At 47.3% G+C, this 19,969-nt stretch overlaps 1 protein-coding gene across 1 annotated transcript in view; it reads right to left on the bottom strand.

Annotated features, from left to right (window-relative positions):
- Positions 1-18,036, bottom strand: part of PSAT1 (phosphoserine aminotransferase 1) — a 33,158-nt gene extending 15,122 nt beyond the window's left edge. The window contains exons 1-6 of the mRNA XM_043566417.1: positions 17,733-18,036; positions 12,454-12,514; positions 11,468-11,537; positions 8,498-8,703; positions 7,519-7,691; positions 5,149-5,318 (exon numbers count right to left, since the gene is read on the bottom strand). Of these exons, the coding sequence (XP_043422352.1) occupies positions 5,149-5,318; positions 7,519-7,691; positions 8,498-8,703; positions 11,468-11,537; positions 12,454-12,514; positions 17,733-17,792 (740 nt within the window). The 5' untranslated portion in view covers positions 17,793-18,036. The remainder of the gene's footprint in view (positions 1-5,148; positions 5,319-7,518; positions 7,692-8,497; positions 8,704-11,467; positions 11,538-12,453; positions 12,515-17,732) is intronic.
- Positions 18,037-19,969: the final 1,933 nt, after the last annotated feature.

Here is a 19,969-nt window from a genome sequence, read left to right as displayed (position 1 = left end):
GGGGGCGCCTGGGTGGCTCAGCCAGTTGAGCGGCCGACTTCGGCTCAGGTCATGGTCTCATGGTTTGTGAGTTCGAGCCCCACATCGGGCTCGCTGCTGACAGCACGAAGCCCACTTCGGATCCTCTGCCCCCCCCCACCCCGCTCTCTCTCAAAAATAATACTATAAACATAAAAAAAAACAGAGATATGACACTGCCCACCCACTCCTCTGTTCGGTGACCCGCTCTAGAACTCCCTTCTAACCCCAAACTCACTCTCCCACGAACCACAGAAGCACACCCCGCCCCATGACCCAGGCAAAGCCACTGGTGCCTATTCACTGACCGTACCCTTCCGAGGCCACATTTCGCTTTCACCTATAGCTTTGTTATCCAAGCGTTCCCTAGCTGCTTTCTCGCTACTCAATCCAAGGCTGCAGCAAGGTCCACAGTCCCAGCCAGTTCTCGGCACCAACACACTGCCCTCTCCGTAGCGGTCATGCTCAGACTCAGTGCTAATCTTAATGGGATCTGAGCAGGTGCTCGGCAGAAAGCCCTCCCATCTTCCATGCTGTCCCAGAGCCGGCACCTGGAGCCTCGCCTATGAAGCCTCAGCATGAGGCAGACCGCTCGGAAGGAAGCGGGTTCTCCCTGTGGCTTCCGATTCATTATCAACTCAAGCTTCTAGCCCCACACAGTCCAAACTCTTCAAACTATAGGGACCCTAAATGTTCGGTCTCAATTCTCCCCATTAATCAATTTAACATGCCTGATTCATGCCTTCACTTCTAAAATGCCACCTGCATCACACAGCATAGGTTTACCATCGAAGCTTGTCTATTAAGTTACTAAATAAATCACAGTAGATCTATTCTGTGGAATACCACTGGAACACCATACAGCAATTCAAAGTGGGGGAAAGGCAGGTATTTGAGCTTATATCACATAGCATAGTGTTCGTGGCAGATTGTGGGGTAGAAAAAAGAAATTCACAGAATAGTCTATAGGGTAAAGTCCCACTCACATAACTAAATACAGCTCTGTATATCTGCATACGCCCAGTTAAGGGTCTGTCGGGACCCACAGCGAGCAGTGAATAGTGGTTACCCCGGCCGTTCTGCTCACTTCAGAAATCTTTGCTAGGAACACGTTAAGTGGTTCAGTTGGTCAAGTGGCCAACTCTTGATTTCGGCTCAGGTCATGATCTCAGTTTGTGGGTTCAAGCTTCGCACCGGGCTCTGCACTTACAGCGTGAAGCCTGCTTGGGATTCTCTCCGTCTCTCCCTTCCTCTCTCTTTGCCTGCCCCTCCCCCCCAACGCCCTTTACCGATCTGAAAATAAATTAACTTAAAAAAATAAAATTATTTTTAAAAAAGAATACATGTTAACTTTTTAAAGCAATACAAATACTCTCTGTGCACTAAGGCTTAGAAAAGCACACCAGAAATCCTCAGAAAAACTCTCCCTGGCTGTTTGTTCTGAAGATTCTAACTGCAGAATCTCATCTGCTTCTGGGGCTCATGAGGAGCAAGGCTAAGGCCCTGGGCAGGCCCTCACTCCTACTCTGGTAAGAGAGGCGGCCTTGATTAACGGGGTTATTTTCTTATTAGTTACTTTACCTCGTACTACAGAGAAAAAACAAATATATACTTACAGGGTCAGAGAACTATTTGTGGGTACAGAGGGAAGTGTGTGTACCTTCTTTCCTGTGCATTCATTGGGCTTAGTGTGATGTACTAAAGGGTTAAAACAGAAGGCCTACGCGATCCTTTATTCCACCCTAATTCACAGCTCAGGGCTACGGGCAACTATGTGAAGCGTTACTCAGCCCAGTTCACACAAAATGCCCAGAGCCAATGGTCATTCAGCTCTGATTTTAAAAGGAAAAAAAAAAAAAAAAAGGCTTCTTTTCAAACAACTTGGGGCCTTTTCAAGGACTTCTGTGTGATTCAAAGCTCAGGAGTCTTCTGCCTGTCTTATCGGCTCACATTCAAGGATCGGGGAGGGCATCTGGCATAAATCTTATCTCTAACTTGGGGTTTGTTCTCACTGCGTGAGCGTGAGCTAAAAGTTTCTAACCTTGAAGGTTGTAAGTCCCAACAAATGAACTAAGTTGCTTTTCCAAGCCATAGATTTACGGTAATTGGTCAATTGAACGGACTTTTACTTCTCTCCTGTTCTCTTCTTTCGGGGTAAGAGAAAGGATGGCAACTTCCAGGGGGTCTTGGTCAGAACACATTTGAAACCGGTCTTTCTCTGCTACGTTTACACTATTCTAATCGAATATTAACGATTCTGCCCCTCGATGGTCTCAGCACTGTTCTGATCTGCCCCGGGGGGAAAAGTTTTGCCCCTTTTCTGCCCTTGTTTCTGGTTCAGCCCCCTCTCCTGAGGCAGGAAAGCTCTGGGGAGGCAGTGACGGCCCTCCTCCACCCAACGTAACCCTCCTCCAGGTGACCAGGTGACCAGCTGAGGTGACCAGCTGAGCTGACTGGTCAAGGCCCAGGCTGAGGCCTGCACACGAGCTGGTAGGGGAGGGACCCTACACGAGAGTCACTGAAGAGTCCTTCTCTGTGTCTCTGGGTCTGACTCCACACACTGTTGTCTCCTATCATTTTGTCATATTTATTAGACAGACTGACCTGCTTTCTCACTGTTCCCACTGACTTTTCACCCTAATGTTAACAAACAAACAGCATTTTAACATATTCATTGTATGTTTTAGAATTTGCTTCCGGTAACTCTTAGTTACCAGAGAGGGTGCCAGAGAGTGTGCCCCCCCACCCCCCACCCCCGCCTTCCACCCCCCTCCCCCACCCCTCCGGGCTGTGCTGTGATCTGAACTTGCCAGCTTTCAGACCACATTTCAGGACAGTGTTCCCCCCACCTCCTCCTGGAGCCCACGGTGGTCTCTGTCTCACCCTGAAAGACCCACCTGATGGTGAGCCAGGCCTTGGCCCCACCTTCTAACAGGGAGGACAAACACCACCTGTCACTGTGCAGCCTGGCACCTAAGCCCCTTCCCCAGGCTCCCCTGCACCTGCATCCTCACCACTCGGCACTTCCAACTTGTTTCCAACTTGGCCAGTGATCACTGGCGCCTGGAACTGCCTGGAACCCCAGAAACAGGACCGATGGACAAGAGATTCAGCCCCACTTGTCCCCACCCTTAACAGGCATTTCAGAAACATTTTCAACCAGGGTGAAACAGAGTGGGGTTTAGAAGTGACCAGGACAGTAACCACTAGAACACCCCATTCCCCAAGGAAAACAGGAGACACAAATTAGCTGCTGTGCCCCCGTGAGCGGTGCAGAAATCCAGTGGAAATTTCCATCAGAATTTTAACTTTGAGGGGCACCTGGGTGGCTCAGTCGGTTAAGCGTCTGACTTTGGCTCAGGTCACAATCTCACAGTTCGTGAGTTCGAGCCCCGCATACGGATGTTTGCTGTCAACACAGAGCCTGCTTTGGATCCTCTGCCCCCGCCCCCCACTCTCTGCCTCTCCCCTGCTCATTCTCCCTCTCTCTCTCCCTCTCTCTCTCTCTCTCAAAATAAATAAATTAACCTAAAAAAAAAAAAGAATTCTGGGGCACCTGGATGGCTCAGTCGGTTGAGCATCTGACTTCAGCTCAAGTCATGATCTCATGGTTCATGGGTTCCAGACCCGCAATCGGCCTCTGCGCTGACAGCTCATAGCCTGAAGCCTGCTTTGGATTCTGTGTCTCCTTCTCTCTCTGCCCTTCCCCCACTCATGCTATGTCTCCCTGTCTCTCAAAAAGGAATAAGTGTTAAAAATTTTAAAAATAAAAAAAAAAAAAGAATTCTAACTTTGAGAAAAAAAACCTTTTCCTTCCTAGAGCCAATTATGTAGAAGATTTTCTAGAAGCAGCCTCTATCAGGAAGAACTCAGACAAAGTCCCAACTCAGAGGGAAATGCTCTCTGTGCCAGCCTGAGCCTGCCTTTCCACATGCTCTTCTGAAAGCACTTTCCCCCCAGAAAATTCCATGAGCGGAAGAGCTGGACTCCAACAGTGATCTCCTAAGACGAATCCTTCAGACACAAAGAAACACACACTGGTAATTTCACCTGTGGAGAACACTTAAGGTACAGGGTGAACCCACCCAAGCTCTGGAACCAGGCTGTCCAGGTTCCAATCCCAGCTGTTCCATGACCTACAAGTATGGCCTTTGCTTCTTTACTTGCAAAATGGGAATAAAAAGAGTATTTACCTCCTCGGGTGCTTGGGAGCACTAAAAGGGTCATACAAATAAAGTATCACCATTCTATATCATACATGGCCTGAAAGGTAATCCATAAATTCTGGCTTTTCCCTCCCCTGCTAAAGCTCTGGGAACTAGCAACAAGAGAAACAGTAATAATACAGCAGCTAACATTTATAAATTACCATGTGCCAACCACCAAATGCGTTTTGTATGTAAGTAAGTCAATCAATCAATCAATCCTCACAGCACTATCAGCAGGGTACTATTATTACTCCTGGAGGAACCTGCTACAGAGACAGGTTAAGTGACTTGCCCAAGATCACACAGCTAGTAAGTAGTAAAAATCTCCCAGGCAACTGTTAAATCCTAGGTGTCACAAGATTTTCACAAAATATCTGAGGCTTGGCGTTAAAAGACCATGGGGCAGGGGAGCCTCGCTGTCCCTGAATGTGCTTTAATACACTTTTCTCACTTGGTTAATAGGAACCCAGGCGTACCGGACAAGCACAGACTGGGTGAAAAGCCCAAGCCAGTATGTTCGCTGCCTGGTGGCCAGCTTTGTGCAGGCCCAGCAGGGAAAGAAAAGAAAGCCGGGGAGGACTGGCCTTTGAAAGTCCTTTTCCAAAGTTTCATGGAAGCTTCCAAAGCTTCATGTTTGAGATCCACACCTGCCACTCATTTGCAGAGAGCTTTTGGGTTAATGGTAAACTCCTAAGGCTATCAAGACCTAAAAAGGGCAAGGAAAACTGATCCAACAGTGCACAGGGGAAAACAGGGAGAGGTGAGCTGGGCAAAGAATCCTGATAGGATGTCTGAGCCATTAGGTCACTGGCGAATGAAAACGTGCTCTACTTCAGAAAGCTACCTCCCTCCGCTTTGATGGGAAAGAGTGAGACCTCCTCCGTCAGTCCCCGAGGCCCCCGAGCCATGCCCCGGAGCTAACCTGAAGCACGGAGGCGTGTTGTACAGGGAGCCGTTTCCAGCCTGCACTTTGTAGTCCAGGACTGATGGGCACTCCCTGAGGGCGAACCCCAGCAGGTCATCACGGACGATCACCACCGTGACCCCGGCAGAGCCTACGTTCTTCTGGGCACCCGCAAAAATGACACCAAACTGAAAAAGAGAAGGCATGCTGTTTTAGATACACTTGGTCATTTTTCATAACTGTATCCAAATTTCCCAATGTCTTTCTAAAGTATGAGGAAGTGATTCTATCCTAATCTTGCTCAAAGTGCATTCTATCCTCTAAAGGCATCTCTGCCTGGGAGAGTTCAGAGGCCTGCAGGTTACACATGTCCCTGGTCCCACTCACCAGCAAGGGGCCAGCCCGAACCAATCACTACAAAGACCTTATACATATTCCTATCACTGTACATACGCCCTTTCTACACCCAAACCAATATTTAAAATGGGCCTGGGTGGCTCAGTCGGTTGAGTGTCCCAACCCTTGGTTTCAGCTCAGGGCATGATCTCACAGTCCCATGAGTTGAACCTCCCCGTCAGGCTCTCGCTTGGGAGTCTCTCCCTTTCCTTCCCCACTCACACTGCCTCTGTCTCTCTCAAATAAATAAAGAAACCTTTTTTAAAAAAGTATTAAAAAATGGGGCTAACTGTTCTTGATAACCAAAAGAAACACAGTTTTGAATGCATTCGTGTTTGTATAAAAGGACAATCGGAAGATGTTGAGAAATAGACAAGCTGCCTGAAAGAGAAGAAAGTTTAGGCAACAGATGTTTAAAGGAACTTCAGAAAATTTTGTCATGTAAGATCCAGAACCCTCTCCCACATCCTCCCATGAACGCTTTGAACGCTTTATAAATATCAAACGGCATCCCAAGTATAAGGAGGGAAGACAGCCGGGCCTGATAGGGAGTACTTTATAGGTGACACTGTTTAGAATTGCCAATGCGCGGCAACTGGTCATAAAAAGTGGATTATTCACAGAATGTGGTATAACCACACAACGGAAGATTATTCAGCCTTAAAAAGGAATGAAGGTGCGACCCCTGCTACCGCGTGCATGACCCCCGAGGACATTAAGTGAAATGAACTTGGCACAAAATGACAAATATTGCCTGAATTCCCTTCTATGAGGGACCCGGAAGAGTCCAATTCACAGAGGGTGGTGGCTACCAGGGCCTGGGGGACGACTGAGCAGAGTTCCAGCTTGGGAAGATAAAAAGTTCTAGAGACAGATGGTGATGCTGTTTGCACAACAGTGTGAATGTACTTAATGCCACTGAACTACATACTCAGAAATGGTTAAGGTGGTAAATTTTATGTTATGTATATTTTACCGTAATTTTTTTTTTTAAAGGCAGGCTACCATTTAGTGAGTTTGTTTTTAAATGCTTTAAAGGGGGCGCCCGGGTGGCTCAGTCGGCTGAGCTTCCAACTTTGGCTCAGGTCATGATTTCATGGTTCGTGGGTTCGAGCCCCCATTGGGCTCTGTGCTAACAGCTCAAAGCCTGGAGCCTGCTTCAGATTCTGTGTCTCCGTCTCTCTCTCTGCCCTCTCCCGTTCACGTTCTGTCTCTCTCCCTCTCAAAAATAAAATAAGCATTTTAAAAAAAAAAAAAAAAAAGGAAATGCAGGGCACCTAGGTGGCTCAGTCAATTGAGCATCTGACTTCGGCTCAGGTCGTGATCTCCCGGTTTTTGAATTCAAGATCCGCGCTGAGCTCTGTACTGACAGTTCAGAGCCTAGTGAGCCTGCTTCGGATTCTGTGTGTATCTCTCTCTCTGCGCCTCCCTGGTTAGCACTCTGTCTGTCTCCCTCTTTCTCTCAAAAATAAATAAACATTAAAAAAAAAAAAGTAAATGCTTTACTTTTTGCACCCGCTGGTTGCATTCAGCTGAGTGCTGTGCTCCCCCATCCACCCTGGTGTGCCACTAGGAAAGGCTATATGCCCTGTTGATGCTCTGGGAGTTGAGGTGGGCTCACGGCCAGGTGCAGCTCCTTCACACATCCCCTGAGCTTGGATAATCTGCATTTTCCCTGGAAGACAGCAAGCTACTTCCACTGCGTTGGCCCAAACACCTCCTAAGAGGGACCCTCGAAGGCAGATAAACTCCCCGAGGACTCCAGTGTGACCCTGTGAAGCAATCATTAACACGGGGTAACATCAAGACGTAAGCATTCTGACAACCCACAGGAAATAAGCAACTGTCGGCCCATCGCTGTGAGCTGCCCTGGCTTCGGGGTCTCTGCTGGCCCAAGACGCTCTGGGCCTTTCCGTGTCCTGGTACGTATGTTAAAATGCTCTCACGGAATCCGAGACACTGGGGTGCCCGCCAGGCCCCTTTACACTCTACCTTGGAAACATCCACTGGCTTGGATAGGAAGTTTGAGGACATGTCACAAACCAGCACTGCTCCCTCGACATCTGGGATAAAGTCAAACTCCACTCCGTGCACAGTCTCGTTGGCGCAGTAATATACATAGGAGGCATCGGGGGTCAGCTTCCAGGTGCTTGGATCTGGAATTTCTACCACAGAAGAAAAGACTCTGGACTTTCATTCTGCCTTCCTTGTGTAGATGGGACTGACACACTTCCCCTAGCAGTGAAAGGCTCATCCCAAAGACCTCCCAAGTGAAACCACCCTATCCATCTTGCATTATAATCCCCAGCAACAACCTAAAAAGATTATCAATCCCACCCCTTTGACAGTTATTGGGGGTAACTCCTCTTCAAGATTGGTGTGGTGGGTATTTGTCGAGTTTTTTCTCATTACCCAGCATCCATCTATCCTATGTGCACGGAGTTTCTTCTTGGGGCTCCAGCCTCCCCAGCTCAGCCCACGTAGCTCCAGTGTGGCCAATTCCACTTGCAGTCACATGACTGATTGGGAATGGAACACAGGAGACGTCAGATTCTAACTGGAAATGCTTGAGCAAAGGCACTGAAACTTGGGAGAACAGAAGGTCAGGAGCATCTTCTAAAAGGGAGTACAGCTTTTCCGACTGTGGAGCCACCACAGAGGAGACGAGGGGAGACACCAGGACCTGCAGGCACTGTTGGGGCCCTTGATCAAGCCATTCCTGAAGCCAATCGGCCTCTAGGTTTTCAGGTGAGAGAACCTATGAATACTTTCTGTAGCAGCCAGTGAACAGTCTTAACAAGTATAACCATCCAGTCTGAATGGTACCAATCCAACTATTGACCAGAAGAAGGAATTAAAAACTGCTGGTTGCCCTTGGCGGGGGTAACCTGATATCTAAGAAGGGACTACCCACCCATCAGCATTTGTCAGCATTTCATTATCACTGTTGAACTCAGATCCCAGCACTTACTCGTGTAACTCCCAAGTTTGGGGTGGACGATATTCACGGTCCCAAACTTCTTGGCTTCTTCGGCGGCCTTAGCTGACCAAGATCCTGTCACCACATAGTCGGCACACCTTCCTGCTTTCAGGCCAATCAGGTTTAAGGGGACAGCACTGAACTGGCCAGACCCACCTCCTTGCACAAAAATCACCTTGTAGTTGTCTGGAACGGCTCTGGGCAGAAGTACATGTGACGGTAAACAGAGACACACAGGGTGTAAGAATGAGTGATGCTCTCTACCAGCACTTTACCCTGGGTGGATATACTATAAGAAATATGGTAAAGTCTCCCCGCGCGCGGCTTTGCCTTCCCCAATCCAGTCACTTAATATTCCCTCCTTAGACAACCATTATCGGGCTTTGTGTGGAAGCCTATGGGGAATGTTTGGAGGGAAGTCAGTAACACCCTGCTGGTCATCTTCCTACCACTCTCAGACTACATGGTTCAAGGGAGGCCAACCCTCGCTCCAGCAGAAGAGCACATGACCTGAGCTGGCCAGTGGGGTTTGGTTCTGAGACCTTTGCTCAAACTTCAGGAAAAGGGGAACGCTTTCTACTGAGGGAAAGGATAAACCGGCTAATCCTACAACCCCTGGTGGCCACCTGGTGAAGCCAACACCTAAAAAAGCAGAGCCAAAAGATGAAGATAAAGACCTTCCTGAACATCACCTAAATCACTCCTTCACTTTACAGTTACACACGGTAACACACCCCCTCTTTCACTTAAGCTAAGAGCTGGGCATCTGTCACTTACAACCAGAAGTCCTAAAAATAGATATGTGCTGGTCCATGCTATGAACCATTCGGACGGTGATAAGAATCGTAGATAACGTTTTAGGCCTAAGCATGTAATCACATATGGACATACATCAAGACTAACAGGGGGGCGCCTGGGTGGCTCATTTGGTTAAGCGTGCGACTTCAGCTCAGGTCATGATCTCAAAGTTTGTGAGTTCGAGCCCTCCGTTGGGCTCTGTGCTGATGGTGCAGAGCCTGGAGCCCACTTTGAGTTCTGTGTTTTCCCCTCTGTCTCTGCCCCTTCCTCAGCCCAGCTCACACTCCGTCTCTCACTCAAAAATAAATAAACATTAAAAAAAAAAAACAAGACTAACAGGGAAATTTCTGGACTCCAGCATAGAAAATGAAGATGATGGTTGGAATGGCTCTAGGCAGTAAGAGAAGCCCAGCTCCAGAGGGACTAGACCATGGAAACTGGACCCAAACCTTTGAGTAAGGTCAGAGCTTAGAAACAGGTATATGGAAGGCAGATGGCTACAGACAGGTCCAGCACCAAGGTAAGAACCAAAGGGCAGGGCAACCTGAGAGGGTCCTGGGGAATGGGTGCTGTGCAAATATCTGGTCCTGAACTATGTCTGCCTGTGATCATCCAGTGCCTACTGCCAGGTCTCATTGAGAGGTTCTAAACATGAGGTTCTCAGCAGCTGAGAGGGTTCCAGGTCTAGGTTATTCAGATGCCAGACAGATAAGAAGGCCAACACCTGGATGGAAGGACAGCAGATAGAGACAGAGCAGACAGGGGTACAAGGTAGGCACTTGGTTAGAATAAAGGACAGGCCCATAAACTGAACTGAGAGTCCAGTCCCAGGAGGCTCACAACCCACATCTTCTGGGGCCAAGGTTCCATGAAGCACAGGATTATGCTGTGGACAGGACACGGGACCCAGCAGGCAGACCCGGTGAGTGAAGTCACGCGAACGATTACTGGTTCTGACCACTCGCATTGCACTGGGCTTCTAGGGGCTCCTCACAAAAGTGTCCCCAAGCCTGCCCCATCTTGAAGCATTTCATCAAGGCAATTTAAAAGGAAGTAGTCCATATAATTCCAATCTTGTTAACGGAATAATGCAAACATGAACCCTAAATTATTAATAATAATTACCTCTGACTGATAGGGTTATGGATAGTTTAATTCTATCCATAGTTTAACTATCCAGTAGTTTAAATTCTAGTTTAATTTGTGATATTCAGGTTTCCCCTAAACTTTCTTCCATGAACATGCACCAGTTCTATGAGCAGAACGAAAATGTGGATTCCCCCCCCACCCAAGATTACCATATTCATAACGTTTATGTGAATATGTATAGATAATATATAAATCTCTCATTTAAACAGCAATCTATTTACAAGTAAGGTTTCCTCTGGGTAAGGAGAATGGTACAGATAAGCTAAAAGGAACCACCTGAGAAGTTCCTGGAGTGAAGAACTCTTAAAATTACCCAGAAATTTTGCAAAAGATGAAGTTTCTACAGAGATTCTGATTCAGCTGGGCTAGAGAGGGGCCCTGCACTTAAATTTTTTAATACCTCCCCGCAGCCAGGTGATTCTGACAGGTGGTCTGAGACCCACATTTTTAAGAGCCAGTAAACTAACCAAGATGACCATTTCTTTGTTATCTAAATCCCTATTAAGCCTGAAAAATCTTTCTTAGGTATAATGATTCCAAATCTTTGGAAACACCACATAAAATAAAAACACACAAACACAGGAGAGCAAACAAACAAAAAAAGCATGATGTACTAATTTAGTGACTTTGGAAGAATCTTTAAAAGATTATTTTTAATTATGAAATATTCTTTTTTTTTTTTTTTAATTTTTTTTTTTCAACGTTTATTTACTTTTTTTGGGACAGCGAGAGACAGAGCATGAACGGGGGAGGAGCAGAGAGAGAGGGAGACACAGAATTGGAAACAGGCTCCAGGCTCTGAGCCATCAGCCCAGAGCCCGACGCGGGGCTCGAACCCACGGACCGTGAGATCATGACCTGGCTGAAGTCGGACGCTTAACCGACTGCGCCACCCAGGCGCCCCAATTATGAAATATTCTTAACACACAGCAGAGTAAATACTATAACAGACACCCAGGTATGTGGATTATCAAACAAAAGTAACGAATTTGGTCTTTAAAATTTTGAACTTACAACAATTCCCGCACAAGATTCTCTGTGTTGTTAATAATCTTGGCAAAATCTGATGACCTGTGGCTCATTTCTGTGGAAGGAAAGAAAAACAAGAAAACGCAGTTCCAGTTCAAAACCAAATGAACAGAAGGAACTTTAGAAGCAAGTGCACAATTTGCAAATAAAATAATAACGGGAAATTGCAGTGATTTTGCAAATTGTGGGCCAAGGCTCACTTAGTTTAGGGGAAAAATCCAAACTGATTTTCCAAATGCAAACATTTGAGCCTTACAGCCACAGCGGAATGATTTTTCAAGTCGCATACCCATTGAATGAGCCATTTACTAATTCATCCTTCCGTCCCTGTGATTTCTCACAAACACAAACCCGTGTACAAAGGCTACCCGCCCCCCCCCCCAGAACAGCAGCAGCACAAATTTCCGCACTGCGGCTCTCATTTCACAGAAACCCAAGTAATAGCAACAAGCATGCAGTTAACCCTATGATCTCTTAATACTATGTGGCCTTTGGAATTACCTAACAAGAAAAAGGACATTAAATTTTCAAGAGGAAATTTTTAAATTCCAAGGTTCTCTTCCTCAATAATGTAAGAGAAACTTAATGAAATTATTAACGCGCAAGATCTTGAGCAAAGGCTTGTAGACCTTTAAACATTTACTGAGTTCATTTGTAAGTATAGCCCAGGCTGTACAATGAATGTGAGGCAATACTATAAAGTTTCAGAGCATGGTGAGGCATGTGATCTCCGATGCTATGAACAGCAAAAACCAACCATGAAAGGGTAAGCAGAGAGGCAAGAACCCCTCACCAGCATGGGTACTGATTTCAAAACTGCTTCCATCAATCATGCGACCAAAATTACTAAAACTTAAAAATAGATCTACAAAGGCCTAAAGGAAGACCGAGGGGAAAAAATTCGAGGCTTGATGCATTTTAATCAGTTTCCTTTGGAACCTGGATATTCAGAGTCAAAAAGTAAATCTTACCAAGAACACTAATCCCAATTCCTTTGTAGTCTAATAATTCCTTTTGTATCTCTAACAATACCTAGGAAAAAACAAGAGAAAATAAAATGATTTGGATATTCTGTGCAGAGCACTCCCTCTGGACATCAAAGAGAGGGAGTCCACCCACAGGGTCTGTGAGGTCCGGAAGCTTCTGTCATGCCCACGGCCAATCCCCTTCCTCCCATCCAGCCCACAGAGCCCTGCTAATGCAATTTACACACAAGTTAAGTGTGAAATTATGTGATGCGATTGATGTTAAAATACAGCTTTCCTGGGGCACCTGGGTGGCTCAATCAGTTGTGTGTCAGACTCTTGTTTTCAGCTCAGGTCAAGATCTCATGGTTCATGAGATCGAGCCCTGCATCGGGTTCCACACTAATGGCACGGAGCCTGCTTGGGATTCTCTCTTCCTCTCTGCCCCTCTCCCACTCGCTCTCTATACTCTCTCTCTCAAAATAAATAAAAATAAACTCTAAAAAAAAATACAGCTTTTCCAAAAGCATGAATTTATTTAGGTATAAAAATTCACCTGGATTCAAAAAATAAAGTTCAAATAAAGAATTTTTCTGATGACAACCCTCAGCTGTCAAGATAAGACCTTTGGGAAAAGACGGACGTGCTAGAAAATATCCCCTCCACTATCACATTTCTCACTCTGAAAGCAGAAATACAACAAAATGCATAAAGTTCTGGGTTCAAGGAAAAACAAAAAAAGTCGGTGAGGCTGAAATTAAACTGATAACTCAATTTTCCATCTTTTTAGTCTAAGGTGCTCAAATGGAACAGGGTGGGTGTGCGGGAATTAGGAAGAGCCTGCTGTGAATGAAGGGGCTCCTGGGTGGCTGTTGGTTAAGCGCTGGACTCTTGATTTGGGCTCAGGTCCTAATCTCACCGGTTCCTGAGATCCAGCCCCCTGTTGGGCTCCGAGAAGCCTGCTTAGGAGCACGTGCTCTCTCTCAAAATAAATGAACATTTAAAAAAAAAAAAAAAAGAAACACCTGTTGTGAAAGATTAATGGGCAGGGGAGGTAACGACATACCGACAGAGCCATGAGGGGGATATTCCTATCCCCGATGTGCAGATGAGTAATATCAGCCAAGGCTCTGAGGGCTATGCACCTGGCCAGCCCTTTGACCCCTCTACTAAGATTACTGCAGTCCCTTAACCACATTCTACCTTACAGGGACAACTGGGCGGGGGAGACCCAATTTACCACCAATCCCAAAGAGTCAGGAAATGGGGTACGGCTCACCAAACCTTACAAAGCTAGCTCGGGGTTGGGGGGGGGAGCCCCATTGATGTTTTGTTCCTCCAAAGTAAGTAAAATGCAAGTAACTACACACTGAGAAAAAAAAAACAAAAAAACACCAATCCTTTATTTATTTTTATTAAAGAAGGAAGATAAAATCCTATCAGAGATGAATGTTAAAGTGTGAAATGACATGATATCTGGAATTGGCTTTATTGTTTATTATTTTTTTTAATGTTTATTTTTGAGAGAGAGAGAGCTAGAGAGAGCAAGTGAATGGTGGGGGCAGAGAGACAAGGAGACACAGAATCCGAAGCAGGCTCCAGACTCTGAGCTGTCAGCACAGAGCCCGATATGGGGCTCGGAGCCTAGAACCATGAAATCATGACCTGAGCCGAAGTCAGGCATTCTACTGACTGAGCCACCCAGGCGTTCCTGGAATTGGCTTTATTATTTTTTTTTATTTTATTTTTTAATGTTTATTTATTTTTGAGAGAGAGATACAGAGCACAAGCAAAGGGTAGGGGCAGAGAGACAGGGAGACACAGAATCCAAAGCAGGCTCCAGGCTCTGAGCTGTCAGCACGGAGCCCGACGTGGGGCTCGGATCCAACCAAGAACCATGAGATCACGACCTGAGCTGAAGTCAGACGCTCTACTGACTTAACCACGCAGGTGCCCCTGGAATTGGCTTTAAAATCATCCCAGAGCCGGTGGGGAGTAAGAGCGTGCTGGAGGAGGGAGTACTGAAACAAGCAAGACTGGCAAAACGTCCACAGAATTCAAAATCCTCAGAGATGGGTCCATGGATTTCACTGTATTATTCCCTCTCTACCTTTGTGTATGTGCAAACTGTCATGAAGTACAAAGAAAGGGAAAAAATGCCCTGAAAACATACATTAAACAGGTGAGATAAGCCCTCTGTAGAGGCATCCTGCCATCAGAGGTTTCCTCCAAAGACAGAGGCTAAAACAGGACGGTCATAAAACAATCTAAACTGGAGTGTAATTTGTCTAAAAAAAAAAAACTTTTTGAGAGAGAGAGTGCGCACGCGCACAAGCAGGAGTTTGGGGCAGCAGGAGACAGAATCTTAAGCAGTCTCCACATTCAGCGCAGAGTCTGATGCCGGGCTCCATCCCACCAACGTGAAATGATGACCTGAGCTGAAATCATGAGTCCGATGCTCAACGGACTGAGCCACCCTGATGTCCCTGAAAAAAACAACATTTTAACAATAAAGAATTAAACAAAAGGTTCCTTTGGCAAGGGGGGGGGGGGGGCGCGGGTGTCAAGAATTTGTCATTGTTGGGACACCTGGCAGCTTGGTCAGCGAGCATGACACTCTTGATTTTCAGGTCGTGAGTTCAAGCCCCACTTTGGGTATAGAGATTACTTTCAAAAAAGAAAAGAAAGAAATCATAAAAGCTAGCATTAGAAAAAAGGATTTGTCATTATTCTGTAAACTACCAGACGCTTATTAGCACTGGCTGAACAAATAAACTTTAGTGAATCCGTCTTTGAACTCCTGTTTAAGACTGGACTTCTCACAAAATAGATGAACACCGGAGAAGAGAAATAAAAATAAAACAAGATAAAAACAGAGAGGGAGGCAAACCATAAGAGACTCTTAAATATGGAGAACAAACTGAGGGTTGCTGGAGGGGAGCTGGGTGGGGGGGATGGGCTAAATGGGTGAGGGGCATTAAGGAGGACACTTGCGATGAGCACTGGGTGTTATATGTAAATGATGAATCACTAAATTCTACTCCTGAAACCAATACTACACTAAATGTTAACTAACCTGAATTTAAATAAAATCTTGGAAAAACTACAAAAAAAGACTGGACTTCTCTTACAGACAGTATCCCCTAAAATGAGGTTATAACCCAAATCATTACAAAGAGTTTTAAAAGACTTCTACTCCAAAAATCATGCCCCTCTACCCCAGTGGAGTTTCTTTAGCTGCAGAGTACAATCGCTTTTGTGGGTCACAACTAACTTTTTTAAAGTTTATTTATTTATTTTGAGAGAGAGACAGCGAGCGGGGGAAGGCCAAAGAGAAAGGGAGAGCGAGAATCCCAAGCAGACTCTGTGCTGTCAGCACAGAGCCCAACACAGGCTTGAACCCACGAACCATGAGATCATGACCTAAGCGGCTATCGTCAGACACTTAACAGACTGAGCCACCCAGGTGCTCCTCACAACTAATTTTTTAAATGAAATAGAACAGACTAGAGTGGAATAGAATACAAAACTATATATGTTGTAGTTATTTAGGCCAAATATTTCATAAGACCTTAATATAAGGCTTTCATTATAATTATATGCATGTATTTTGTCATTTTGTAAAATATATTTTTCATTGTGGTCACAGTCAACAGTAAAGTTTGAAAACCTTCTCTAATCCTAACAATTCAATCAAATCAAAACTCATAAAAAGCAACATCTGCCACTTCCTTCCACCCACCCCCTCCCCCACCCAGAGAGGGCATCTGAGGGCAAAAATCTTCCCAGGAAAATAATAATTACGTTACTGATCATCACAACTGCCGTTTTAAAAAATGCATAAAGAAACTGCACAAGGAGGGGTGCCTAGCTCGCTCAAAGGGTAGAGCACGGGACTCTTGATCTCAGGGGGCCTGAGTTCGAGCCCCATGGGGGTGGGGAGAGATTACTTAAAAAAAAAAAAAGAAAGAAAGAAATTGCACAAGGAACAAATAGAAGATTCCAAAACAGAGAAGGGACAAAGGTGAGGCAGGTACAAGAAACGTTTGCACAGCTCTGACAGGGAAGGAATCTCGCCTAAAACCGACTGTAATAGGTGAGAAAAAACAAGCCCTGTTCTCTCAGCTACCGCGAGCCCTGCCCCTAGAAATGCAAGAAATCCTTTCCCTTCTAAAATTGTAAGATTCTCTGTTCGTATAACACAGAGGAGGCTCTATCCCGGGGAGATTTCTACTCTGTTCAACAATAGATAATTGTAAAGCACTTGGCTATGCCTCATGTTGCAACAACATATTATCAGTCATTCTGGTTAGAAAAATAAAAATATAACAGCAGCGATAACAGTTTGTCAATCAAAGCAAATCACAAACGGCCTTCTTCACAACTGGGGAGTGGGGGGGGGGGTGATGGGGAAAGGAGGAATGGGTGTTGGGGGAGGAGCTGGAAGCTGGCGTGGTGCCTAGGAAGGCAGGGAGTCAGTTCCACTTGGACTTGAAAAGTCTGGTTGTGGCCCCAGGGAGAATTCAATCATCCCATTTCCTCCAAAACAAAGTGAAGCTAACTGGGCAAGCAGCCCAAAGCCTAACAGAATTTGAATACTCGAATGCTTTTAGGAAACAAGCCAGTTAAAAAAAAAAAAATCTACGCGTGGAACAGAGCTGAAATAAAGGTGGCGGGGGAGGGGGGGCAGCTTCTCTAGGGGAACAAGGAAAGGGTGGACTGAAGGCTTTCAGATTTACATTTCTGAAAAGCAACGTTCCCAAGTGCCGGCTAAACCAAACACTCCTTACGAGGAGGGGTCATGCGCGGGACTCCAGTTTGCCATCCCCTCCAGTTAACGCGATCCTCATTCACCATTCATTCAAAGTATCCCATTCACAGATCCACTCGGCACTGCCAGGCTCTCAATGCCGGCCGGGCAACGCGAACGCAGAGATGAGAGCTCTTGCCTTCCCGCCGCGCCCCGGGCCCAGCCCAGGAGAAGGCACAGCACCGGAGTCTGCAGGTGCGCCGCACGGGCGAGCCGAGTCGTGCACGCCGCGCCCAGGGCAGTCGGCGCCAGGGGCAGCTGTAGAACCAAGTCGCCGAGTTTCCTTTCCCCCAGATGCATTCTGCCAGAAGCCCACTTGCGAGGGATCCTGAACTGGGCATGCACTCTGTTGCAGAACGCTCGGAAGACTCCGAGCCGGGAGAGGGGATCCGAGCGCCCCGCCTCAGAGATACACTGCCAACCGCGCGCGCTCCCGCCCGCACCGCACTCTCGGCTCGCGCTCGTGGGGACTTACCGAGCGCGGCAGCTTGGCAGGCCCGGGCCCGAAGTTGACCACCTGCCTCCGGGCGCTCATGATGCGGCAGCGCAGGAGGCGAGGGAAAACGAGAGAACTGACCGCGTGGGCAGCGCAAGTCTACTGCTGGCTCAGACCTTCTGCCTCCTCCCAGCGCCCAGTCGGCGCCCCCATTGGCCCGCGCTGTCGCAGGCCCTGCGCTAATTGGTTCGCGCTACGGGGCTCGCATCCCCATTGGTCATGCGCCTCAGCCGAGGCCCAGGAGCAGTTGCTCCTCCTCTCGTCTACTGCCTCAGCTCCTCTCTTTCTGATCAGTGCAAGGCGCGCGGGAGATTGCACCAGCCGCCCAGCTCGGCAGAGTGCCCGCCCTAGGATCGTGGGCGGCGGGAAAGGGCTGCCCCTGCCAACGTGGGTTCGTGCTTCTGCGGCCTGGATCCGGACCGTTTCCGCCCTCCAACCGCAGCCCCTCTCTCTTGGTCGCACTGGGAGACGTGGAGCAACTCCTTCCCCAATCCAACCACTTCTTCACCCACCCCTGGTCTGGGCTCTGATGCATGCTTCAGAACCAGCGGTTACTAATTCACGAAAACTTTTCTAAGCGCCCCCCACTAGCCCCGGATGCCGCATTGGAGAGGCAGGGCTCTCAAGAATGGAACTACAGGGTGAAGGATGGACGGACGGGAGGGGGAGTGCGGGGGGGAGGGGGAATGAGATTCCTTGCATGGGTAGATGGACCAGGAGTTCCTGCAGAATGAAAGGATGGAGCGGCCAAGCACTCGAGGCGAAGAACTGGCCTGGGAAACCTGGACCCCCCCCCCCCCCGCCCCAGGCAAGTCCTTTCAAGTTGCTGATTCTCCATTTCCTTTTGTGAAAAGAGCGAGTACGAACCTGGCATTCGCTCTCAGGTTGCACCGGTGCTGACAAGCTGTGGGTTTAGAAACGTGAGGAGATATTAACGGCAATGCGAAACCACTAGGGAGTCAGTGCAAGCCTAGGGAGAGGCCCAGAGTCAGTCTGCAGCCCAAGCCAAGCCGGGCGCCAGGCCAGCGCTGCTCAAACTTTTCCACAGACGCATCCTTCTCAAAAGAACTCCCGTGGAGCCCCGCATGGTGTTCTGAAACAGGGAGGCCCCCCTTCCCCACAAGAAAGACATTTCTTTGAATTCTGGAATTTCATTATTTTTTGAACTGCGAAGTCTGCTTTCTACTCCATAATTTAACCTAGTTTCTTTGAATATAAAGAATATGTTACCAAATCTTTGAGCAAAATTAGTGCTCCAGGAATACACACTGGGGCTTCCTGTAACACCACCCACAGGGGGACCTACCGCCCCATTTGAAAAGGCTTGTAAGATGACTGGGTTTTTTTTGGCTTTTGTTTGTTTTTTGTGGTATGTGGGTGGGATGGGGCTGGGGGTGGAGGTCCTGCTTTGGATTTGTGAGTTGGAGGGCAAAATTTCTAGAAAAAGCTCAAATGAACAAGGCCACTGCCTTCCACAGCACCCTCATTTAAGAAATTGAAAAACTGAGTAAAAAGGTGTGAATCTGAGTCCATAAACTAAGATGTGCAAGAATAGTCACTTATCCATTATTTTATATAAAGACTTATCTGTAGACCCTGAGCAGCCAATCCACTGAAGGAGTGGGGGAGCTGGCCTTCCTCCTTCCTGGAGTCCCTAACCACAGGGATTTACACCGCCCTAGGGTGTGGGATGGAGAGGGGAGCACCCAGCCATTTGGTCTCCATCCCCCCAAATTTGGCTGAGTTGTCTCCACTATTCAGGTTTATATGGCTGCTTCAGTCAATTAAACCACGTCTGTGTCCCACAAGGAACACAGGAAATTCGGGTGGGCTGGAGGTGGCGATCATCCTATTGGCCGAGACAGGCCACGAGGTCATTCTTTCTAGGGCTTTCCAGTTTCTGAGATGATATTACAGGGAACTGAGGCACACAGACCCTCTGCCCAAGCAGGTAATGCTGACCTCTGGCTCTCTCTCTCTGTCTCTCTTCCTCCCAGCCCAAGGGAATCTCTTTTTCATTCTAGAGAGAATCCACTTCTTTCTGTTTCTTCCTCACACGCTGGGCACAAATACCTTAATTCTGCACCACAAATTCCAGTGTATCCTGGGCCACTTGGGAATAGAAAGGTGGTGGTGAAATTGTGGTGAGTTGGAACGTGCCCACCCGTTTGTGCAGGAGTTGCACAGGCCCACCACACGTTCCTGCTTTCCTTCCA

Source organism: Prionailurus bengalensis, chromosome D4, assembly GCF_016509475.1.
Source record: "Prionailurus bengalensis isolate Pbe53 chromosome D4, Fcat_Pben_1.1_paternal_pri, whole genome shotgun sequence".
Taxonomy (NCBI): Eukaryota; Metazoa; Chordata; class Mammalia; order Carnivora; family Felidae; genus Prionailurus; species Prionailurus bengalensis.
Note: the sequence above shows the minus strand (reverse complement) of the source record. Positions and strands in the feature narration are given on the sequence as shown.